Here is a 27,182-nt window from a genome sequence, read left to right as displayed (position 1 = left end):
CTGAAAATGTTGTCTTCAACTTCACAAGCTCATCTTCTTTTTGCATATGAAGAATTCTTTATAGAAACCATTTAGTAGACTTGACAACGGCCCTAAGCAATTTTTAAAGATTTTTTACGTAGTTGATGTCTGATGATACAAGTATGTCTATGAAAAAAGTTATGCTTGGTCCTCCATTCAAATGTTATTTTCATATTAACTATGCATATTAAAAAAAGAAATCCACCAGTAGAACACCTTCAAGTGTTGACATGAGAAAGAAGTGTCACCAAAGAAAAAAATCCCTAGAGAAAGAAACAAAATAGAATATTAAATTTTTGTTTTCAGCATGAGGGAAGGTACTTGAGTTTTCTGTAGTAGGTCCGGTCTTTGTGAAGAGGAGACAGAAAAAGCAGTAAAAAAAATTTCAGTTATTTTGTCTTGTCAAAACCAGTGAGGCTAAAGGGAAGAAGCACACAAAAAGGTGATGCAATCACAGACAGAATTCTGTGTTAGAAAATGAAGAATAGACAAAACCAGAGTTTACATGCTGCAAAGTCCTAAATAAGTCAATTAAATTAAGAGAGGCATGCTGGCACAGCATATTGGACACAGTGCATTATCTAGAAACTTTTAGTGATATGTCATGGCTACATCTATAGTGTTAAATAGAAGGGACCTAGAACTGCTGCTTTGACCCAAGACCAGAAAGTTCACACTTGTACAGTTAAGCTCTGTATTTCTGTAAAGCAGGACAGCTAAACCTATATTGTTTGTAAAGAATGATCTGGACCCACACTGAGTCCCAAATAATATCTTATAACTGCCTGGGAGACTTTTAGTGGCCCAGGGTCAGTGGCATGCTAGGGGTCATGTCAGCACTAGTGGAATAGTCATCTGCATTCTGATATGTGGACCTGTGCTCTCATCCCATTTAATTTACCATTTTAAATGTAATAAACTGCTGTTTATTGCAGCTTGCAGACTGGACACCAAAGTACCGTAGTTTTCCTTGTGTACAAACTAATTCTGAGAAAGCCTGTGGCAATTAAGAACAGTTTTCTTCAAAAATGATAAAATAGCCTGTAAGAAGGAAGTAGGTGGAAGAGGATCTGAGGGATTCAGAGTAAGAGGGAGCTGGCTCTGGGGCAAGAGAACAGTTCAGGAACTGGCTGGTTCACTGCCTGACACATGATCTGGTCTGCAGAAAGTGAAGGGGAGGGGACAGAAGTTAAAGATACCCCTCCTTTATCTCTGAGAGTAGCTGTACTCATTGTGTGAAAATAATCAGAATCTGCATCTGAAAACTAAACAGCTAATAGGAATTCCTCAGAAAGCAATACTGTTTTTAGTAGGTGTACAGATGGTATGCTTGTAGATGATGACATTTTCATAACAAAATCTGAACAAAGAATTTCTGCTTTGACTAGTGATTTAAAGCTTTCTACATATTAAATCAATTTAATTATCACCCACTTATTGGTATTTTGGTGCATCATCTCTCTGGATCTTTCTATTCTGGTACTATGATTTATTAGAAAATTCTAAGACCTTTCAGACCTTTTCAGAAAATTCTAAGACCTCTAAACAGACATCTCCAACAGACAGTTTCTGAGGCTGTGATTAATTCGTTTTTCCTCTGACAGTGGATCCATCAAGAAAACAAGGACAAGTCTTCGTTTTAATTTTTTTATCCTGTATAACCAAAGCTATTACAAGATAAGCACATTACTTAATTTTTCCATGACTTTAAATCCTCATATATGAGAACAAAAGACAAGGAGTGAAATTCAACAGCAGTGCACGGTGCTATAACTTCTTGCATAAATTAAAGGGCTGTGTGGAACTGCAGAATTATAGCAGAGTTAAATCTGCCTCATATATGCTTGCTGTTGAGCAGCCATTTTAAATACTGATGATACCCAGGCATCTCAGCAGCCATTTAAGAGAGAAAACTGTCATTCCTTTTCTACTGAAACAGCGAGGGTAGTAACTGATGGTGTCAAATACAAACAAAAATGCAAACTCAGATGCAGTGCTAAATGCTAATTTTCAGTCTGGGAATTAGAAAGCCCAACTGACAACAGGCTGTGGAGTCTTCCATACTTAACAGCTTCAGATTTAGGCTACTGGTTTGCTGCCCTTTGAAAGCATTCATTTTGCCAGCCTTCCCACCTCAGAAATGGTCTTAACAGATATAATAATTTGAGCAGGAAAAGACTAGCACTGTGTACATGTGACAGGTCTCCTGAGGACATCTGTGGGTTTAAGCAAAGAAAATGTTACTTCATGGACTACGTGTCAGTGCTTCTGTGCCTGCAGGCAGCTGAAGACATGGGGGTGCCAGAGGCCTTTTTGGAAGAGAAATTAAGGAGTTAGTGGTCACTATAGTCATGATGGCATTTAAAAAGGCTGCATGTGCTAAATCCCAATGGACTGGGCAAATTCCAGATATGTTTGTTTTACAGAATAACTTTTTTATATCTTTATATGCACTTGACTATGATGCACAATCAAATGAACTTGGTCCAGCAGTCATCTGCAAAAATACAAGAATGTAAGAATTTACAGACAAAAGTAGGTAACATTTTTTAGCTTATGGTCCAGTTCCTTAGTGGCCAGGAGACAATGCACAAGAAAAAGTTTAACAAATGAATCAGCATTCAGTGATTCTCCCCCAATCTTGCCAGCTTTTAGGTTTCTTGTTAGTAATATTTTTATTCTTCATTTTCACTCTCTCACCTGCTTTTGATTAAATAGATGGGTCAATCATGTAAATAGCTTCCCTGAAGTTGGGGTAGAGTTACAAGAAGCAAAATGCTGGTAGAGTGGTAGCTGATAAATTTACATATAGTGAAATGTAGTTCTAAATTTGACCTTAAATTCATCTGAAAGCGTGATTAAATCTCCTGCATCATGTAAGTGCCTATAAAATACTTTTATCTTCTCATCTATAATGTTAATTATATTTTTGATGTTACAGAAATTGATATTGTGGTCTTTCATTTTTGCAGCATGTCAAAACCAGCATGTTCCAAATCTTATTTTATTTATGTTTTGACTTTGAACTGTTTGCTGATTTTAGTGGGAAAACACTTAAACTGGGAATTTGTGTATTGATTGGTTATAGCCAATTGTAAAACTACAGGGACTTGGTGAAGAAAGAAAATATCCAGACTCAACAGTACTAGTCTGAGTGGGAGTAAAGAGTCTTTACAAACACATGAGTAGTAGACTACACTATTATTCCCTATTATTCTTTGATTAAACAGTGGATAGATATTTACAAAATATGGCACAGCTCTTCTTCACTGATTTAGTTCTCAAATAGCCACAGGGGAATTTCTAATAACAAAGCATTTATTCCATTACCTCTACAGTGTAATTGATCATGATCAATATCCTAATTAGTAAATGAGAAGTATTCTTTGGCCCTTGGTAAACTTATAGTTAAGGCAGCTTTCACCATAAATTTCTTTTTCCATTCTTCTGCTTGATGTAGTACAAACTATTGCAATTTAAGAACAAGCCAAACTTTTTTTCTGAAATGTACTAACAAGACTGCTGCATATTAGATGAAAGAGGTATTTTCCTCCTCTGATTAAAGCTGATAAGGCTTCATCTGGGAAAGGAGGTAAAGAATAGGGTCCAATTTTGCATTTCAAGGAATATGGAGTGAGTCTGGAAGAGAATGACATGAACATTCAGGAAATACGATTCATGGGGAAAAGATGCAGGAGTAGGATTTGCGTCCAAACTGAAGAATTAAGTTGTTCAGAATGTAAAGCAACAGAACCATCAATGTTCATTTGCTTCCTCAGGCTACTAGAGAAGGAAGAGAAACTGAATTCAATTTGTATAAAGATTTTGATAGATATTAGCAAAAATATTCCTACCTATTTGGGTAGTGAGTCATACTGAAGCTGAGAAATGTTATTCATTAGTGGTTAATGAGTTAGACCAAGGTATGTCTGTGCAGCACTCAATCCTACTTCAGTATTCAGAGAGTGAAGTTAGGTCAGTTCAGGCACCTTTTAGCCCTGCAGTTATTTGATTTAAATAACAAAACCTTGTCTTTACATACCTTCGATGGGAAGCATAATTTCCAGTAATATGCCCAGAGCCATCACACCCAGGGGTGGGACACCTAGAATAACAATGGAAGAGACACCCAGCAGTTACTGACAGGAAAAATATAACTGCCCATTTAAAAATAGTCATTTGCTCAGTCCTTTTTTCCTCAGGTGCCAGCCTTTGGGACTCCTAACCATTGCTAAACCTGATCTTAATTCCACACCAGGGACAAACATAGTTTTCCATTCTTAAAATGTTTCTGTTTGCTACTCCTCAGATGCCCACTCCAGTGATTCCTGGATATCTCAGATTAGTGGAATTTCCCATACAACATCCCTACACCACCAGGAATGAGCAGGTTGACACCAAATGGACTATCCCCATGGTGAATGCTTAGGTAGTGGCTAACATTGCAGTGAGTAATTTTCTTTTCCACTGGAGCTATTGCTCTAATCCCACTGTACAGTGTCATACATGAGGTGGCACCCTGAAGAGACTCCTTCACCTCTCCGTGAAGAAAAGTAAATGCCTAAGAAAAAGGAAGTGTGTGGACAGGGAAGTAATGCTGGCCTCTTGCAAAGAGATAGTAACCCACCCAAACAGTCCCAAATACCAAGATACAGAACCAGACAGAAATGGTACAGCCCTCAGTGAAATTTCCAGTAGGGGAAGGACATTAGAGCCATCAAAGAAAATGGATGGATTTTTCTACATTGCAAGGATGATTGTGATCATCACAGAAAAAACTACATTATAATGTTAAGTAAAATCATTAGCTGGTATTTGAACTGCTATAGTAAATCACAGAAAAGACAAAGAATTAATTTATATACATTTTACTGAACAGACAAATGCTACATGAATTCCAAAAAGTCACTTTTCTTGAGCCTGAGTTTTGAATTTTAGCCATGCTATTTAAAGCTTCATTTGGAAAAAGCATTCAAATTCAAAAAAGCTTGCTCACAAATTCAGATGTTATATTCTAAACCATCAGATTTTCATAACACTGAATTTTTCCACTGTTTGAATCAGGAGTTCATGCAGACTTTGGCATTCACCCTTTAGTTACATGTGTGCTTTCCTCAAAGTTGGTCCAAACTGGTACGCTTTTATTTCACAAGGTTTCTACAGAGACTTGAACATTTCTTAAAATCAGTAATTAAGCAACCCAGAGTTCAGTGCTATGGAGTTGTCATTTTCCATTAAGCTGAATTTTAGCTGTTTTAAGCTGGTAAGCATTACCTACTTCTGAGGAGCTCAGCAGGGCCAAACTTCAAGCATGATTATTGCTACCTTGGAAGACATAAATTAAACTGTATTGTATTCAATGAAGTTCCCACATAATCTTCATCTGGACCAGTTCTATAGAAAACATCAAAATACGGTCGCAGTTCTCAGATGTTAGCTGGTAAAATTTATGGGATTCCCTAAAACACTGAGGTTTCTCTTCTCCATCCCAAACAGTCTGTGCACTTTGGACAAGAAATCTAAACAATGTGCTTAGAGACAATTCTCCTCTCTTGCTTTATCTTTGAACAGGACCAAATAAATGACAGTGATCTTACATGAAAGGTATATTAAAATGGCTCTTAAAGACCAACACACAGGTTGACATCACACATCAGTCTTTCTGCTTATAGAAAGATAAAGCCCATGATTTCTGCACAGATACATCTGATATCAATTAGGTAAACTACAATCTTTGATAAAGGTGTCATAATTTAGGCTGTATGCCTCTTACCCCTTCTTCTTTATTGCGGATGCACATGTCTAGCATAAACTTTGGTTATTTCTTTAAAAAATAAGTAGTCAGGGCATCTAATCTGAAGGGCCTTATAATACTCTATATCTATATATTCCCATTATTTATTTTTTATTTTAGGCAAATGTTTTGAGATCTACAGAGAGACAATCTCTTGCTTCATGTGTTTTTGGTTTTTTCTCATGCTAGGTAGCTTCAGTGGTCTCCAATACCTATTTCCATCAAGACTAGAGGCCTGACTAAAGCCTCTAAGATGCTGAATCATAAGATGTGGGAATAGGAAAAAATTAAAGGAATTGACTGCATTTTAGCTCTACATGTCCATGGCATTTAAATGAATAAAGGAGAAACCAGAGTCATGGGACTATTCCTCTGCTGTCTGTCGGGGGTACTACCAGGATTTCTTTGTGAGCCCATGATTTGAAGCCACCATTTTCCTTTCCAAACTGTCTAACCTTTCTATCCTTTTATGGCTTATCTTTGAGGATAAGCCATTAGCAAAATGGAATAATGTTTTTTTTTCTCATCTTTTCCAAAACTTTTTGTTACAGGCAGCATGTTTAATAGTATCTTAATGAAAAGGATTTATAAGAAGCACCAGTATATCCCATCCATCACTCTTAAAATAAGACCATTGCACCTCAGCCATTTGGACCGTCTAACACAATTTAAAAATCAGCTTATTTCTCTGTCATTAAAAAAACAAACAAACAAAACCCAACTGAAGCTAAAGAAGTCATCCTACTGTAAATTGAATTGAGCATCTTCAGAAATGCCTTTGCACAGTTCATATCAGTCTAAAAGTTACTTTTGATTAAACCAAATGAGATCTTTATGTTGGCAAGGATTTCAGAAAGACCTTTTAATATTTTGATTTTGGCACTGTAATATTTGTTTTTAAATCTCCTAAATTTATATTTACCTTCATGTAACAGATGAAGGTAAACAGATGAGTTTAGTGCAGTTGGTAAGAACATTTTAAAACTCTGGAACACTTACATTTCTGCTGTTTCCATTCTATGGGAAATGCTCTTAACAGTGTGACATAGGATATCCAGCAGTCTGTTGCAACTATGAAGCTAATATTATGTTTACCTGCTATCCTAAACGAATTAGATCAGGGGACAACCCCAAGTTCTTGTGTTATTGGAGTTGGAAGTCTGTATTTTCCAAATGTCTGAGCATATGTAGGACTTGCACATACCTTACTACTTTGCTATCATTTACTACCTATACATTCATGACTTAATCATATGTCCAAACAACAATGCCAGAAAAACGTATGCACTTGTAAGACACAGGAGATGTGAAACTTTGAAAATTACTATCAGAGTATGTGGAAAAAGAGAGCTGCAGTTTTCCTTGCTTACTTAAAGTAAATCTGATTTGGCAGGACCAGAAACTCATTTGTAAAATTTACATAATAGCTTATTGTAGCACAGGAAATATTTTAGTACTGTAATGAGGGAGGTGACAAAAGGAATTGACTCTGTGAAGAGTGAAGTTCAGGACATAGAATACTAGTACTTGACTACAAATTCAGGGCATGCAGTAAAAGAAAGGGCTTGTCAGGGAAGGGGAATGCAGTTAGCAGTGCCTTGATGTCCCATTCACTTCACACATCATCTGAGAGAAGCATTTTTGGGAAAATAAGCAGAAGCAGGAAATAGGGCAGGCAGCAGAACAGCAACAGCTGTGGCAGCTGGATTTAGTATTTGGCTTAGATTCAAAAGCAGGAGTAAAAAGGATGAGAGTTAAATTGAGAAGAATACATTTAAGCCCTGCTGCTGATTCTTCACTGTGGGAAGACTGAAGGTGTGCAGCAATTAAAACAAACTTCTGCCAGTTTGAAGAACTCAGGGAAGTTCCTGGGACTGGGGAGGAAACGGATGCAATGCCCAAATGAGTTCTGGGAGGTTTTTCCAAATGGCAGTGGTTAAAAGTCTTGTTGAAATCTCAGTTCACAAGACCCACCCCATCTCTCACCAGCATAGGGCACTACAAATAAAACCCATAATTAAACCTATATTCCTAGGTCTTATCTAGGTCTACAGGAGAAAAAGATAAGCTTAGTGTACATACTTAGATATACAGCTTTACTAGCATGAGAGCAAATAGAGTTTTACACAAAGTGCAAAGACAGAACTGTAATAGTTTTCTCCTTATTACAGTATATAACTTTGGTTGACTTTTTCAAATTATTTTAAAACATAAATTAGATCCAAATCATAAAGACATAAAAAAATACTTCAACATTTTTATTTTTGTGCTGAGGATATCAGCTCCCATGGAAAAGAATTAAACCAACAATTTCTCTCACACTGGCCAATTGCAATGAGTTCCCACAAAACACCTCTCACGACCCATCATTAGTAAGCTGATGGATCAGCACAAAAGATTGATGTTACCTTTACTGTTTAGTTTACAACACTTGGTACCTACTATGTTGTGCATCCACATGTTGTTCCCTTGTGAACACATAATAGTCTAGCAGAGAGAATATTCTATAAATCACTAATTAACTATTTAAAACAGGTAACTAGCAAAATAAAAAATAATATTGAATTGAACAGAGGAATAGATCAGGAAATTGTGCAAAAATTCAGAATGGTCCTCCATAATGTTCCACTCTGCAAAAGAACTAGGATTAATAGAAAATTATATCTTTCCCATAGTTTTATTTTGACCATGCTGTCAATCTCTACAGTAGAGGTGTGATTTTCTATTGAAGACTCAGAAAGGCTAGAAAAATATAATTGTTTCCTGTGGGATATTTTCATAGCAGAATGTAGAATTCTTTATTGTCTGGTGGTTTCCTTCTATTTGAGATTCTATTTTATTTGACTGAATCACCAGGAATGGAATTCATAGGTTGAGAGGCTGGAAGACATTCAAAATAATACTTGCATTTCTGTTTTTTGTCTGAAGATCTGAGAGTATTTTAAAAACATTACTGGAAAAAATCTCACAATACTGGTTTGGAAAAGGGAAGGATTGGGCTGAGGAAAACTGGACAATAAAGAGTCTCAATTACTTTACACAAAAGAGGACAATATGCTAGAAATATAGATTCTTATTCACTGCTCTGTTTGCAGCTAAAAAGCTGTGTGTGTTCTGAAACTACATATAGATTCACACACAAATTATTGTGGGTTGTTTTATTTTTTCTAGTGAGGTAGTCCCAAAACAAAAGGTTACAAAAGTAAAATTGTAAAGAAATTGTGTTTGCAGTTCCCTGAGTTGAATATATGAGAGGAAAAAAAGAGAGGGTGAGAAAGGGAAGGGATGAAATGCAGCTCTGTCAAATTAAAAACTGGATTTTATGTGGAGTATAGTACTTTTATTGAGTGTCTTTTCCTTTATGAATTCGAGGGCTTGACAAAAACTACAGGTTTGCAGCACTTGACAAACAAGTCCTCTTTTTAATTAGCTAAGAGGCCAAAAGAGAGAACAAATTTTCTCCAGTTCTTTCCTATGCCAGTCACCACTAATCTACAGGGAGCACTTCAGGGTGAGAAACAAGATCATGAACAGAGTTGTGTGGTCCTCAGTACAGATTTTTGGCCACAGGTGTGTCAGTAAGAGCCAGTGTTGTGGCTATTGGTATGAAAACACCTCTTTAGCAGGAGCTCGGCAGAGCAGCAACTCATTTTGTCTTTACTCTTCTGAGTAGTCAGAGCAATGCCTCCCAGCCATTACTGTTCCAGCCAGCTCTGTGAAAGCAATCTGGATATGTAAATCTGTAAAAACCTTATTTTCAGTCCCAGGTATTGGTAGATTGTCAAGCTCTAATTAAGTACATGAAGGGGGAATGCTGCTGATTCTTTTCCTCATGACGACACAGAAAAGCTGTTGTCTGTTCTAATTCCAGTAGGAACACATATATTTTCCATTTTAACCCTGTTGTCTTTTATTGTCTATTTTTTACCATAGCATTTGATTTTTGAATGATACCTTCTTTTGATGTCTAGACCAAAACACTCTACCTACACAATCTTATCTATAAATTTGCAATGAAAAACAGTTTTGTTAGGATGGATTTATTTTCCCTTAATTGTCCTCAGAGAGGTGTCATATCTACGTATTTCTTCACTTTATTTCACTCCTTCCATTTTCTTTTCTGGTGCCTTTCACCCTGTCTTCAATCTGCTATCCTTCTCCTGCAGTGAAGCAAGAACCTCCATTTGCTTTTGTTCCATAGTTTGCTTTGCATCTATATTCCTCTCCAGCATTTCTCTGCTGCATTCTACTCCCTCATTTCTCATCCCTTTTCTTCTTGCCTCTTTAACATTTTCTCTCTTCCCCTTGGCTGATGATTTCCATCTCTGTTCCTCCCTCATCCTTCTTCCTTTCATGATCCCTAATAACCTTGAAGTCGATGTTTCTTTTTTCTTTCCTCCTTCCTCTTTGTTGTTTTTTCCCATTATCTTTTCTTTCATCACCCTTGTTGTCCTCCTGCTCTTTTCTCCCAGCTGATTTTATCATTCCTGCTGTCTGCATTGCTTGTGGTCCTCTCACATTGCTGAAATGACTGGGTACACACTCTGCCCTTGTGTCAGAGGAGAAAGTGCTGAAACCTTAATACAGAATTTATCGGCTGTCAAGACTCAATGAGTCATTTTAAGTATCTTGCCCTCTTTTATTTTTATTGAAGTCCTTGTGAGCTTTATCACTGGTATCAAAAAGAGCAGAACCAGGCTAACACTGGTCACTTCTGGAAATTGCATTCAGAGCTCATTTGAGCCCATTTGAATCGGTTGAAGAGGCAACATAAACTCTATGGGACAGTCATGCAGATAATGAATATTTCAGGAGATTTTAAATCTCTGGTTTCATCTTCAAGGCTAAACTTACACACCAATCCTCACAAATGTATCTATAATGACTGTGTAATGTCAGATCTCTATAAATATCAGAATTTCATAAAGATACATTGTAATCCAGAAAAATTAAAGAAGCTAAATTTAGAATAGTATGCTACTTATTTCCTTCTATTCTAACTAGAAGGAGTATTTAAGCACAGAAATTTAGTTTTATCAAAAGTGCTAAATATCACTTTTCTGCATGTAAAATACTGATAGCATTTCTCACTTAGCAGAATGCTACTGATATGACAGGTCTCACTGGAGGTAATAGGAAATTTAAACACCAAACCCACAGCATATAAAGGAAGAGGATTTCAGGAAATGACAAGAGCCAGCAAAACTAAAAAATTGTGGTCGAAGGGCAAATGGGTGAATTAAAAATAAAAATAAATCTTTTTTTCATCTTGTCAGGGTTTTCTTGGCACTGGATCCAATGCAGTTGCAGTGGGAGTGGGCAGGAGAGCAGGGAGATCCAGACAAGGATCCCTCCTTGGGCAGGGCATTATTGAGCTTTCTCAAAAGACACTGGGAGAAGTGCAGTTTGGAGATTGGAAAGAACTGCAGAATAGAAAGAGTTGTTGTTGCCACTTTCACTGTGCAGTGTTTTTATCCATGAAGGAACAATGCCAGGCCTATGGAGCTAGTCCAGGCATGAGACTAAAATAATTTTGGCTCAGAGGCTTCATGGAGTAACTTCAGTCTTTTATCTCTGCAGAGAGATTGCTCTGTTTCTTTCTCTTTGCCTCTAGAAATCCCCAGCAACTGAATGGTTCTGAGCTGGGGTGTGCTAACTGCATACTCCTCTCCTCAGGTACAATTTAATTAATTCCCTGATTTTCTGCATGTACTACTTTTTCTCTCCTTAGCTGCTGCTATTATCTGTACTGCATTCCTGCATTTTTTGAACCATGTGGGGGTGAGAAAGAACATAATATGTTTTCTAATTACACTGAAATCTATTTTCCTATAAGCAGCCTGAAATGCATCATGCTGGCACATAAAATATTGCTGTGCACTCGAATGCACAGATACACACAATGGGTTTAAATTAATTATATTGCTTTAGAAAAAAATATTTCTGTGCCCTCCATTACCACCTCTGCATGCTGTCTCTTTTGCTACCAGTCAGGACTTCCCAGCTTCTCAGCAGCAAGTGCCATGACGTGCTGCCCGCTGTTCTCACATCTAGCATCAGCACATACCCCCCTTAACATGCCAGTTGCCAAAGGCAGGGTATGTGCCTAATGTGAAATAGCTTCTGTGCACTACCCAGGGGGTGCTCTGTGCTCAGAAGCTGCCAGGGGGAAGCTGTGAATCAGTTCTCCCCCGGGCACCTTGCCCACGCTTTCTCTCCTGCCAGCATCGCCTGCCTTGGAGGCAGCACCGGGCAGCTGCAGATCCCCTCCCTGCAGCAGAGAGCACTTCCTGGCACCAGGGATGAATCAGTTCCAACATATGCAAATTCAAATGTTCATTTCCAAACAGCTCAGCCTTTGGAAAAAGCTTCATTTGTATGTGAAGGAAAAACATAAAAATGAAGGTACAGAGAAAAATGCAGGGGAAGATAGCCTTAAGAGAGCATGCCCTGCAACTAGGAACAAAGCCATGCAGATTCTCTTGTCTCCTAATAGCATTGCTGTAAGGCTGTGTTCAAAAAAAAAAAAAAAAAAAAAAAACCTGAAAAAATCCAAACAAAACCAACCAATGAAAAACAAACAAAAAACCCAAAAAAACCCCCAAAAAATCCACCCAAAAACCCCCACATGGGCTTTTTCAGTAAATTTATGTAGACACATTTGTCTCTGAAGAAGAATGTTCTATTCCTGGTTAGTCTATTAATATGGGAACTACTAAGCCTCTCAGCCACTCAGTCACTGCACAGCAGGTTTGCAGAATAGCCAGTGACATGATTTCTATAGCATGAGACAATGGGTTCAAGTGAAGCACTTGAAGACAGTAACACAGGTATAACATTTGATATTCACCTTAAAAGACGTCTTCAAAAGCTCATATAGCCAGCCTAACTTTTCTGTTTATGATAAAATTGGGAGTTTTAGCTCAAAATTAAATTAAAATTAGGCTGAATGTTGAGTACTTTGAAAATTCACTCCTTAAAATAGATAATTTTTCCCTGATAAGAAATGTACACTATTGCCAGTAAGCTACTGGTTACCTTGAACACCTTAAAATCATCAATAAAGTAATTTCTTGAATTTTCATTTCTATGCTGCTGCCTCTCCCATGCTCTTTTGTGCTTTGTATATCTTGTCCTAGGTGAAGCAATTAACAAAGGGTCTGATGAGCACTGCAGTATGACCTTGAAGCTGTCACTTTCTGCAGCTTCCTGGAGGTTTGGAATGACTTCAAAATCTATGAATCTGGAATGCTTAAAAAGGTCAGCATCACAGCAAGGAATGCTGAGAAAAGCTATCAGATTAGGACAGCTAAAAACAGAGGAAAAAAAAATTACCAGATTTCATGTAGTCTGTGGCCTTAAGAATCCACTGAAGCTGTTGGTGGGAGACTGGGCACAAGCCAACATTAGCCATTCCTTAGCTATTCTGTTTATCTCTTTCTTGTTCCACTTGTGCATGCACAAACAAAGAGAAGGATTCTACATGATCACAGGAAAGGAGAGAGTTGGATCAAATATATGGGGAAAAAAAAAGGCTGACTGGCAAGGAAGGAAAGAAAAATAGAACGGAGAAAGCAATTTATACGTCCTTCTTCAAAATGGTGTATCGAATATAAGTATGAAAGACCAAGCTTACAAAAGACTTCCAGACAAATATAATAAAGAAGGAAGTAAGAGTCATGCCTCTAATGCAAGTTCTCTCAGCCTAGCATTATGGCAAAGCCATAAATCAATAGGATTGCAAACATCTGTGAGTTCTCTGGGAATGATATCCTGGTCAGCATGAGGACTAAGATGTTTGCAAAAAATCCCCAAGCTCATTAAAATAATCCAAGTGACAAAAAATGTAATGGGCTGGGATTTTCTTCACTATTAACAACAGCCTTTTTCTTAAACTCCTGTTTCAAAAGAGCAATTAAAAAGATGGTTTTCAGTGCACATTTGGAAAGGTAAGGTAAAAATAAGAGTTTGGTGTAAAGTGTTTAGATGATTAATCACTTCTTAAGGCTGAGAGTTGATTTGCTCCACATGCAGCCACTGTGTTGTGCTCATTAGTAACCTTGAGAAGTGCTGTTGTAGCACTAAGTTCCCTACACTGGATGAACTTTTACATGTTTTCTGCATGTCTGTGTTTCTATCTGGGAACATAGATCATCCAGTAACAGGGACAGACTAACATTTGGATAAAGGGAGCAAACTCAAGAGTTCTGCTTTCCCAGACAGATAAAGCAGAGATACTACTTTCTATTTTGGGGTGAAGTGTCTACAGCAAGTGAGCAAACTACTCCAGTTTTAATATCATGAAAACAAGCAGCTTTTTTCCCTCTAGGCCTAAAAACATTTGTCAGAAGCCTAAGTGAAGAAATATGAAAATACTGAGTGTGAATTATATCAGACTGTGAGAGGCAGTCTGGTCTAGTAAGAAGGCTAATGAACAGTGCAGCTAAGGGAAATCCAGTTTTGTTACTGATTTTCTGTGTGACTTCATACTGATTCTTGAAACCCTCTTGGACTTGCTCTAATTTTTTATGTGGCTGACTTAAGACTCACGCTCCACACTGAGTGCTAACTTACCTCAGACATGCAGTAAGCATTTTTAATTCATACTGAAGAGAAAAATCCCTAGTGAGAGTTTATTATGAACCTATCTACAAGGAGGACAGTTGGGCATTACCACAGTTATGCCCATCCCTACAGGTATTCCATCCTACTGCCTCGAGGTAGACTCCACTGGGCAGACAAACCAGATGAACTACATTTAGGAAGGTAGTTTTCTTCCCAGCAGTCTCAGAATCACCAACACTAAGGTGCAGGTTTGCACTGCTACAAGACATTGCCAGATGGTTCTGGGCCTGAAGGACTTGATATCTAAGACTGAGGAAGTTAGCTTGCTCGTTCTTGAGTGTAAGGGAATTTTACTGCTGTCTATGAATACCTAACAGGTTGATGTGGTGAAGGAATAACAGAAATTTTCTCAGAGCTGCACAGCTGAAGGACAGCTAAGATATGGATAAAGTTCAGCATGGGAAAGCCAATTTATTATAAAAGAAAAAAAAAAAGAAAACAACCAAACATCAGTCTGGTCAAACACTGGAATGGTTACAGGAACTCCAACCTTGGCAATGCTCATAACTTGACTGGACAAGATCCCAAGCAACCGATTCCAACTGGACTTGTTCTGAGCAGGAGCTTAGACTAGCTAACATTTGGATACCCCTGGCTACATGATTTTATAATTCTGTAATGCATCTTATAATCTGTATCAGAGAGAATACTGTTTGGTCTCCTATTGGCAATACAGATGCAGTCTTTAGTTCGAGACTCTATTCCAGAAACATCACATCATTTCCCCCTAATTCCAGTCCCTTCTAGATAGTTCAAGTTTCAACCATTAGCAAATTTATTTGTATAGTTGTATATATTCAAAACACTTGTGTATTTCTTTATATTTGTATATGTTCTCAACAACTGAAAGTGATGATTTTGAAGTCCAGCTTGCACAGCTAATGAATGCTCAGAAATTCTCATTGAGGCAGATGAAGTAGATCACAACAAAGATCCTGATCAGTGAGAGAGACTGTGTACCCAAGAGAAAACTCAGCTTCTACTCTGGGCATCCATCTGCCTCTGCTTTGGAGTTTCCTGCTCCCCCTGAAAGGATGCTGCAGCTGTCTGGGTAGCAGTAAAAGAAACAACAGAGCTTTTAGTACAGTATTCAATAACCCGAAATTGGTGTCATTTCACCCTAACCTGTCAGAGTGGATGAGGCAGTTTGCACATTATGAGAACAAAGGAGATATCCCTTCAGTGAAGGCAGGAAACTTTGATAAGACCATTAAAACTGTTTCAAGCTAAACTCTTCATTTTTCTATTGGAATCTGAGACTGTATTGAACAGCACTCAAGTAATAATTCCAGCTCCACACGACTATTCCAAGGTATCATTAAGTAGAGCACTTGAGAATAAATTGTGCTTTTCATTGTCATGGGATATGCTTCTATGTCTTTTCTTACTTTGGCCCTCCTTACTTTCTACTCGAAGTTAACAAAGGCAGAAAGTCCATGCTTTTGTACAATTTCCCCTTTTGCAACTCCCATAGGACAAAGCAGTGCAAGCTTGGTTTATACTGTAAACATCTAATGAAAGAGCTACATCAGCTTTGCAGTCTGAGAGCTGCAGGAATGGCTTCCCAAGCAGCTGCACAGTGCAGGGAGGTTGGAGGTTCCAGCCAGGGACAAAGGGCTGTACAGGACAATGGCCCCATGTGACTGCACACAGTGCTTGGGCTCTGTTGTATCTCAGGGCTCACAGCTCCCATGCACTGCAGAGGTAGAAAAGCAGCTCTCAGTGAGAGGCCAACTTTGCCTTACATGACTTTTACAAGAAAGTTTCCCTCTGATTTATTAAAAGCAATAAACTTCTTTTCCAAAACTACTTCCTTTTTTAGCGTGCTTATATGAAATAACCCTGAGCATGTACTTACTCCTCCTTACTCTGATTTCTAATTGACTTGGTTAGTGTTGATACAGACCTTTTCTAGACTTTGATTAATGCTTTTATTTTTCCAGGCTGTGAGGAAGAACCATAACTTTCTATTATCACAGTAAATGTTTACATCCTCTAGTCAAATTCTGCCAAAATATTGTTTAAGAAATCACTATCCTTGCAACCATTCCTGCTAAATAAAAGCCCCTTGACAAGGACTTGGAAGAATATTACATGGGATAGGAACCTAGCTGCAGCTGCAACATAAATTCTTTGTTTTGATTAGTTCAGAGGTTGCTATCCTCAGCTACACATGACATGGAAGAACATCTTAACCTTCTTGCATGAAGATAGGCATAATTCTATTCAGCACCCATTCAGACACAGGAAAACCACTAATTTCAAGATGAATACCAGATCACAGAAAGGTCAACTGTGGAATAAGTTATCCAGCACACTGCATCTTACAGAAATGTCTCCCACAGATTTAGATTTCCACTTCCCAGTACTTATAGTTGTCAACTGTATCTTTTGAACAGAACCCAATCCATTGGCAGTGTCTTTAAAAACAGCCAATTTCCCCTTTTCATGGTGAGAGAAATTTGTAAGAAAAATGACCCTTTGGATAAGTATCTTATTCATTACCTTTACCTTTGAATGGAAGTATCTTCATTGACAAGAACAGATAATAAAAAGTTTTTCTTAGCCTTTAAGACAATCCCACTACCTTATGAATTTTAAGATGGAATAAAAAAATTTTTGAGATTGTTCTTGATTATGTCAGACCTTATATGAAGATATAAACACATCTGGTCTGTGGTACATTAACATTTGCAAGAATTTTGCAAAATTGGAGATATCTGGTCCTGATGTGTTTATTTAGTACAATTTGTGAATCAGCAGCATTTACTCTGGCTTCAGTAGAGTTAACACAAAAATTTGAAAAAAATGAAATTAAAATCAGTTAAGTTATTATTAAACACAGTATTCTGGAAAATAGTTTCACATACAAAATTTGCAGAAAATTATTTCTCATTTGTATTGAATATCAATCATTTTTAATTTACAGAGGTTGATTGTTATCAAATAGAATTCCAAAAAAATTCCTTACCAATACTTGAATAATTTAACTTTAAAAATACTCTTTTCTTCAAAAACAAATAGTGATAGGACCCTATCACTATTTATAGTGATAAAGTTATATTGTGTGATATATATATTTATATAATATTATTTATATTTGATATGATAGTATCAACCTGAAACTGGTTTTGTCAAGTGGAAGAAGTGCAAACTCTACATGGAATTCGGCTTGTAATGTTGTTGTCAATCCATTATGAAAATGCTACTTAGGGAAAGCTTTTCAAAGTTGCAGAACATAATCTTGGATCCAGAGCTGGCTAAAGACAGTGGGAGGTTTCCTATTGACACAGCTGCCCAGCGATGCTGTGGATACCCCATCCCTGGAGGTATTTAAGGCCAGGTTGGATGGTTTCTGAGTAACCTGGTCTAGTAGAAGATGCCTCTCCCCAAGGCAGAGGGGTTGGAACTTTAGGATTCTTAAAGTCTGTTCCAACTCAAACCTTCCTGTGGTTCTATGATTTTATTACTTAAAAAGATTTTTGGATTAGGTCCCAGTAAAGAATTAGAATCATTAAAGGACTTTTTTTGTGAGTAGGAATGTTGAGGATTAAACCTTAGTTGGTTTTAAAAAGTACAGAAAAAAATTCTTAATAATTTTATTATTTCAGATTCTTCACACTCAAGTCACAAAAGTTGTATTCAGTGTTATTCCAAAGCAAGGCCCTTGCCCCTCCTTCATTATACCTATACTTATAGAAAATACTTACGCTTTCCTGACAGATGTTGCTTGATTAGTGCATCAGAGGAAAACAAACCACCACCTACAATGGTTCCTGGAGAAGCCTTGAGGAGAAACCCATAATCTATCATTTTTAAAAATTATTCAGTTATTTTCATATAAATTTTTATGATTCCCCTGGGGTTTTATTCTATACTTTTTTTGCAACTCTTATTCATGGGGAACAAACCCAGTGATTTGCCTCTGCAGTGTCCAGCATACCTTTGCAGTGAATAGAATAACCAACATTTACAGCTTTTAAATTAAAAATTATTTGTGAAATGCCCAGCAATTACAGAATTCACTCCCTGCTAAAGAATAACTCTGAGATTTGAAAGAAAAAAACCCAACAAACAAATGTTTTTAAGAAATAATAAAGATTTTTAAAAATTCTTTACCTATTGTCTGACATCATCTCTGACTCATTACCAAAATAGGGATTCCAATCATAGAGTCACAATCAAATGCTTTCTTACCTATTAAACTCTGAATTCAGCATTCAATAGATTGCATTTAATGCAGGGTCATTTTATTTCTTTGAGCTATCATCAGTTTATACAAGAAAATAAAAAACCCCTAAGCTCATAGTTTTACTAGTAAAAGGAGTAAGTTGTGATTTTGTAATTCTTTAGAATACTTTTGGTGTGCACCATGTATTCAAGAAAAGTGCCACTGGCCTAGAAAAAGTAGTTCTCTACCTGTAAAAAAGAAAATAAAGTCTATGACTTAGTTTTCTTTCTGGGTTTGTAATCTGTTCTGAATAAATTATAGTTCTTTTAACTGATCATATGCTTTCATAATGACGTTCCCATTAATTTGCAGTCTGAAAATTTGGAAACTAAGTTCTGTTCATCTCAGTGTACTGTTAACTCTGAAGCCTGAAGAAGACATTTTTAGTATCACTCTGACTGACTACTTTACAGCTCATTATTTGAATGAAACTATGTCAATAGTATAACTCTGGAAACTACATCCTAAATATAATTTATTAAGATTCATTTTTTGAAGGGTCTGTCTTTTTTCCTTTTTTTTTTTCCACAGTCCAAAAAATAATACTTAATCATATTAATGTGTTTATACTTCAGTCCTCCTCTGCCTCCTTATTACAGAAAACATATACTGGTGAAGCTGAGTACAGTGCAAGCACAATCAAGCATACAAAAATAATTAATAATGGCCAGTGGTAAAGTACTCCTCAAAATTTAGGTCGTTTCATACAACTGAGGCCATGCTGAAAGAGCACAGTGTTGTTATCTGTGGAAGGAGAGAAATCAACAGACTTTGAAGCAGTGGAAATTCTGTGTGTATTAGGGTAGAAGAGCAGTTTTTTACATGCAGATGACCAAATGTAAATTCCACTTACTGGGAATACAAAAATATTGTAAAAGAAGATTATGATGAGGTGTTTATGAGGGATATGGGATATTTTAGAAATATAAAACATTGATATAGATACTACAGTGCTGCAAAAAATGTGTGCCACATAAAGTCCCAATAGCACTGAGATAAAAGTAAAGGGATGAACTTAACTGCATGGCAAAATCAGATGTTACTTTGCAGATACAGACACCACATAATCAAGTTAGCAACTGGCCATTTCAAGGAACCAAATAATGCAAGGAATTTTGTAACTTCAAAAAATTTAAATAAGGCAATCAAACATGAATGCTAACCCAAGACAGTAGCTGAGGGCACCTGCCCAGATCATCACTGTTGTATCTTAGCGTAACTCTTCCAAAGGCAGCAGAGCTACGCTAATTTACACCAACTGAGGATCTGGACAATCATGTTTAGGACTTCAAGTAACAAAATGACTTTTATTTTGGAGTATATATTAAAGGGTTTTGGCAAGTCTGACCAAACACAGAAAGTGCAAAACACTGCATTTTTACTTCCCCTTTTAGCAGCTGTACAGTTTATGCAACTTCCCATGGGGATTGCCTCAGCACTTGGGATATACCACAGCATCATGTTGCAGATCTTTGCAGATCTGGATGGAATGAGCAATTGGTTATGATCTGTTGATTTGAAGCAAAAATGATCAACATCACAATGGGAGTCTGCACAATTACCAAATTGTGCCAAAGAAAAGACCCTTGAATTGATTACAAGCAAATGCCAGGCTGAATGAGATTAATTACGTAGGACGAGTTCAATGACAAAGAAGTATGATCAAACCCAAGGAAGACAGAGGCAACTGTACAAATGGAAAAACTCCAAGACAAGAAGGCCTTAGAGAGATTCATTGGGCATATTAACATAGCTAAACAAATTCACTTATAATTAATCACAATTAAGTGCTCCTCTCAGAATAGTTGCTTAGAAACTGCACAGTATGAAACTAGAATGACTGACAAGAGAAAAGATTCAAGAATTAAAATAAACCATCAAACAAACATTCACATTGAAATATTTGGTGATTAGTGAAGAGCTAGGAACTAAGGAGTGTATCTTCAAAACTGCCTAAGTTGTTATTGCAGACACTGAATTCCAATTTCAAAGTTAGGCATATAGAAGTTGCAGGGATGTGGATGCCCACCACTTATATTCCTTCTAAAAAGAAAATTTAGACTCTTTAAGTCATACAGGTAGCTTTGAAAAAATTACTCTAATTTAGTGACTGTTCATCTGAATTGAGACTATTTTGGTAATAACTGAGTGACAAATGGTTTTAAATGCTGATTCAAATCCAAACAGTAAAAAAAATACAAGCTACTGTTATATTTTGTTTTGAGTAATTAAGTACATAAAGAATCAGGCCATGAACTGTTTGGCTGCTCTAGATACTACTATGTAGAGGAAGCCTCTTATTTCAGAGCATTTCATAGTATTGACAATTTACTAGGGCCCTGATTCTGCAAGGTGCTTCATGCAAACAATTTTGTGCCTGCATGGAACATTTCACAGCATCAGAGATACTGATACGCAGATGGCTTTTAAGGAGCTTTTCAGAGAGTACATGCTTTTAAGACTACCTCTGAGTAATGAAAACAATGATGAAGGGTCTTATGTAAACAAAACTCAAGTGTTTTCCATTTCAGAGACAAAAGTTGACAAACTTAAGTGAGAAAAATGGAATGACTCAACCTTACCAGAGTCTCAATGAGTTATTCTAACAGAGAAAAAGCCCAGCCACTTCCATATGTAAAACTTATTGTGACTACAGAGATGAGGTTGCTGCAGATGATGGGTTTCTATACAAAGGACATTATCATAACACCACACAACATGAGGTTGGAAATGCTAGGTATAACCTACAGTGCCCATTTGAGTATTGAGAAGTGCAGGAACAGAGCCCAAGGTGTTCTGTTCTGGCCAGGCATGCATGCTGCCATCAAAGATAAGGTATCCAAGTGGAAATCTGCAATAAATACAGGAAACAAAAATGCAAAAAAAACCCACTGAAACCACGTAAGATTCCTAATTTCACTTGGCCCAAGGATTGTTGAGCAAAATGGGAAAGATTATTCCTTATAGGTGAACTAATAATTGGGGATCTATGTTTCTTGGTTTTTGTTTTTAATAATTTAAATTAGACTAGCATACTAACTTGCAGTTTAAGAACACATAAAAAACTACAGTTTGTTAAGTTTTTTTTTTTTACCACAACATTGCAGATGAATTAATAAAACACTATAATTTACAAATGGCTCACTTAAGAACTTTTTAGCATTTCTCCAAACACATCACATCTGTTCCTTGCAATCACATTTCCTATACAAAAAATAGCTAAAGCATTAAGGAATTATAAAAAGGGTCTGCAGATTCAAATGATACATACTTAGCATCACAGGAGTATTTCAACTTAACACAAGATTACTTACTAGGCTCAACAACCTTAGTATTCAAGAAAAATTGTAATGATAACTTCTATTAAGTTTCCATGTTAAAAAAAACGACAAACAACAGGAGCAAAAAGGTGATAATAGGAATGGAAATGATTCTTGTGACAAAGAGTACTTTTGTAAGATAAAAGTGAGTGAAAATAATGTAACTGGTCTCAGTCTTGCTGTATTCTTAAAGAAGAATAGATGCAATCTCAACAGGAAAAGGGAAGGGGAAGGTGGGAAAGGGAAGGCAAGGCAAGGGATAATACTTATTTGTGGATGAAATAACAAATGCACATCCAGGAACTGAACATCAGAAACACCTTAAGTGAAAAACACAGGATGTAGGTGGAGAATTCACTCCAGCAGGTAAACAGAATTCTACAGAAATAACTGGTTTAAGTACATAAAGTGACTGTATATTGGGAGAGCTGTCAAGGTTTGAAACAGTATAGGCACTGGTCAATGTCCAAGAATAATGTGGTTACCTATCTAAAGAGGGAAATGTTTCTGTGGTGTTTTATGAATATATCCTAATAATTTTTGTCACTGCATTTTAAATTTATATCTAGAGAAGGCCTATTCTTTACTAGATGACTACAGCAAGGAGGAAAATACTACTCTTTTACAGTAATATTCTATTTTACATATTCATCAGAATAAAAACAACAGGAGCTTCACCATTTCTGGAAGGCTGTCTTTTCTTCCCAGTTCTTGCTGAGAAAATTGCAGTAAAATCACATCAGTAAAAATAAATACTAGATAATATATTAATAAAGAAGAATTTTCCAATGAGTATGAGATAAGGATATCCTTTCTATCATGAAAACACTGCATGGAGTTGTTTTTCAAGAAGAATCATGGCTGACAGAGAGAGCTTCAGAGAAGTTCACTTTTCTATGTGAACACTGCCATGGTGACACCTCTAGAAACAGGGGGATGAGTGAAAGGAAGTGAAGAGAAAGAGTAGAAGATCACCAAGAATATGGAAATCACTGTGGCAGAATGATATGGAAAAAAGACAGAGGCACAGAAATTCTAACTCATACTTTGTTGTGGAGAACACGCAAAAATAGACTGAGCTCCTCACTTTGAGTTAAGAAGAGATGTGGGAAACAAAAGCTCTCAGGTTTCATTGTTGTGAGGGAAAAGAGACTGCACTCCTCCCTCCACAGGAAATACCAAAAGACATCCATCACAGAAAACAAGAAAATCCACACAGATGCTTTGGGACTGAAGGACTGGGAATACTACAACAATATCAAGAAGTATCCACACTTGTAGGCACCTGGTTGAACTTCTTACTCAGGATCAGATCCTTCAGAATAAGCAATAATGAGATTTCCTGGCAGAAAATTGACTCAAGGCAATAAGGGCGGATGTTGAAGGATATTTAGGATATTTATCAAAGTAGCACTAAGTAGAAATAAGTTTGTCACCTTCTGGGAATCTCTGTTACCTGTGTTCTCAGGTTCCCACATTGACAGAACACTGAGTAGAAGTTCTCACAGTCAGTAAACTGTGTTTTAACTGTGATTGATTTACTGATGAACAAAATGGGTCCTTTTAAAACAATAATTAATTTAAACTTTGGATTGTTTAGATTGTTGCAGTGGTTTTTTTAAAAAAAATTCCTTTGAATAAGATTCAAAGTCCATCAAAATGTTATTTATAACAGTATTTATAATTCTAATTGTAATTTGTAATTGTAAATTGTAATACAGTTAAGAACTAACTGTAACTGTTAGAAATACCTGCTATGATAAGGAAAAAATAAAGAAAACTAATAAGAAAATGTCCTTTGGTACAATCACACCAAATTTAATTTATGAATACTTTAATATTGGTAGCTGTCACTGGTGGGCTGTTAAGTGCTTTCCCATCACAGTTAACTTTACTCATCAATACATTGTGCCTAGACCCTCTTAAAATTAGTATATTTTCACAAGTATTATAACCAAAATCTTAATATTGGGAAAGTTTGGTGGTAAAGCTTCACACAGCTTTAGAGCTGTCAACCTGAGAATTAAAGCAGAGATATTGTGCTGTTATTTGGAGATGACTGACCAGGCTGTAACTGCTTTAGTCTGCTGACAAACTATGCACAAAGGCTCTCACTTTTCTATTTGAGTTTTGGGCAAAAATGAAGAATTGTGCAATCTGCATGGAAAACCTGAGCCCTTACAGATGGAAGCATAAGTGGTAAGGAATAATTATGCTTACCCTGGAACAATTTAATTGAAGGTTGCAACTTTATTATTCTGAGAGCCAGGAAATGTGAGTAGTGAAATCTTGGGAGCCACAATTTCCAAAAGGCAATACAGTAAGCATGACTGTTAAGCAAAAGAAGCATTTATCTAACTTTTTAGGATTCTTGTACTACCTTGATTGTGAACATTATATGATTGATATCATTAATGGATATTATTTGAAGTGTCTGCTATTTTATATTTTAGTTGGGATACAAAAAAATCAGTGTGTTAGCAAAATCCCAATTAGGAAGCTGCATTATACATTAATTGTATGTGTTGTAAAATACACAGAGATAATTTATCAGTAAAATGTAATATGAAGGCTTGACTAGCACATGTGTGATATTTGATACATGGTAAAGCCCTAGAAGTATTAAATCCTTCCAAATTATGTAGTCCAGAAATATGATTCCTACACTGCACTATTAGTTCTTCTACTACACTATCAATTGTTCCCTGTACCCTACACATTAAATATGCATTTGCCAAGAATTTTACAAAGGCAGAAATTTTAATGGAAGAATGGAAAAAAACTACATTGAAAACCTGAACAAGCAATACAACACGAATAAGAGATGAGAACAGTACAGATTGGTAGGGACAGGAGAGAAGGGATCTCAGCTTGGGTTGTAGCTAAAAAATGTGTATACATTTCCCTCTACAGCCTGGGGCAGGAGTCAAGGTTACTGATTCTCACTACTCTTCTGCTGTCAGCAAATATGTGTGAAACGTCCCAGCAATGTTGCCCATCTCCTCCTGGTGCCAGTCCATGCACATCACTAAAGCTCCTACTGCTGTTGGCTATGACAGCAGCCCAGGCTATAGAGCAGACAGAATTTCCCATGGTGTCTGGTGGCCTGACAGATGGCCAGTATTATCCCATATTATGGAATTTCTGCTTCTTTTCAGCTTCTGCTTCCTTGTTTTAGAAACAAGGAAATTATACTCCCAGATCTCACACACACACAAATATAATGGATGTAAATGAAGTACTTCACAGTTCAAAAATTTCAAAATCAAGTTCTCTTATGTAGCTTTGGTTTAGCTGCTTTGTGCATGCCCGTTACATTTACATGATCACATCTTCTTCCATCTTAAGCAGAGAACAAGAGCATAAATGAGAGCTGTATAAAGGATGCTGCCATCCATAGGACTCCTACTTCCCTGCTTTCAAATATATGTGGGAAATGCTAAGATGCTTTATTTCTGTCTCTGTACCAACTTCCCAGGATGTAGAGAAAGAGGACAATAAAAATATAAATGTGATGGAGGCAGGAGATGGGTTGATCAGACAAGGGAGCTTGAGACAGGGAACAATATAGAAAAAATGATAAAGAAAAACAGGACAGGGTCAATGGGCCAAGTGGAAGAGGGGATTAATCAGAGTTTTGGGAGAGGAGAAAGGAAAGTGTGGCTGCTCTGGAACTGGACTCTCCTGCTTTTTCTGCATAGTTCATTCCTTCTCACACAGGGCCATTTACATTACATAGATCTGCTAAATTCCTGTAACTCCAAGCAAATTCAAGGGTTTGAACATACTCAGTTCTCTGCAATGTAAGGAACTGACAAACTGAGTCCCAAAAGTATCCAACTGAGCGATCAAAATTACATATCTATTCTTTCTGGTTTAAAATGAGGATAATACCAAATATATTTACTTCAGAGTATAACTTCAGATGAAAAGAAAATAATTCTTTTATAACTAAATTAATTAGGAAACACTCAGATGTGATGGCAGTGACAAATGTGTGTGTGAATTAATAGGTCTATCTTCAGGGGGTAGTTTGAGAAAACTGGAGTGAATAACAGACAGGGCCTCACATGGGATAATAAAGGAAAAGAGAAGAAATTAATTAATTGCTTATGCAATGATTACTATCTGCCCTGTGCAATGATTTACTTTTTTATCCTGTGGAAAAATATATTATCAGAAAAAAAGAATTGCCATATAGTGCAAATACAAAAGAGAACTTAGTTACATAAACCTGCTTAAAATTCTGTAATTTTGAAAGTTAACAGTTTTATGTGTTCAACTGGTATAATGACAACTGCTAAATTAATATTTTATGCTAATAAATAATAAATAATAGATTTTGAACCTAAAATATTACTTTAACTTAATCTTGCTTTTTGCTTAGGAAAAACTTGAAATAAGTAGAGCAAGTATCATGACATAGAAGTGGGATCTCAAGTTTAGGTGGTGGGATTTTTTGCTTCTTGGTTTCTACCAGGCAGCCTTGACTGCAGATGTTTGAGAAAAGCAGAGGAGATGAAGCAATTCAGAAACAGCTTCCTAAGATAAGTAGAAACTTTATAAAGGGATTAAGTAGCAAAGTATTTGCTTAAAATATTCATGCTGCCTCAAGAGTCTTGACTGTGTTTTGCTTATGCATTCACATTTCCTCAAAATTCTACCATTTGACCCATCCCAACCCAAAATCCAGGTCCAAATCTGAGTTTCTCTGAGATGCACGTCTTTCTCCGCTTATATTTAATGTTTTCCCTGATCTCATTTAGACCCCCTTTTGCATATCACATATTCTTCTGGCAGCATATATTGCCATGACCTAAACTAATAGTTTCAAAACATTTTTAACTTTGTGGGAAATCAGCTGTAAATTTTGTATGTGTTGCTTACCTCTAGCAAGTAGATTAGGTAAAACTAGAGAGCAATTTTATTCCAGCAGTTTTCTCATGTTTGTGTTCTTATTTTTCCCACAGTTTACATCAAGAGTTGTTTGTTTTTTTTTAATCAGTGAATGTACTGAACTCAAGAAATTTATTGTATATGTAAATGTATATGACAGAATACTGCTAAGCAGTATGGCAGCATAAGGTACCCATTCATACTTCCCTACTGAATTTTCCTCATTTCTTGTCAACATTTTTCCATTTTAACCAAATTACCAGCTCAGGAGCACTGCTCTGTCATAGCACTAATA

General features: G+C 36.7%; 1 protein-coding gene across 2 annotated transcripts in view; it reads right to left on the bottom strand.

Annotated features, from left to right (window-relative positions):
• MYT1L (myelin transcription factor 1 like) overlaps positions 1-27,182 on the bottom strand; it is a 302,776-nt gene that overhangs the window by 28,732 nt on the left and 246,862 nt on the right. For both annotated transcript variants that reach the window (XM_079297496.1, XM_079297497.1), the window contains exon 16: positions 4,064-4,126. In XM_079297496.1, coding sequence (XP_079153622.1) covers positions 4,064-4,126 — 63 coding nt within the window. The remainder of the gene's footprint in view (positions 1-4,063; positions 4,127-27,182) is intronic.

Source organism: Erithacus rubecula (genome assembly GCF_903797595.1).
Source record: "Erithacus rubecula genome assembly, chromosome: 2".
NCBI lineage: Eukaryota > Metazoa > Chordata > Aves > Passeriformes > Muscicapidae > Erithacus > Erithacus rubecula.
This window is presented reverse-complemented; position numbering and strand designations above follow the sequence as displayed.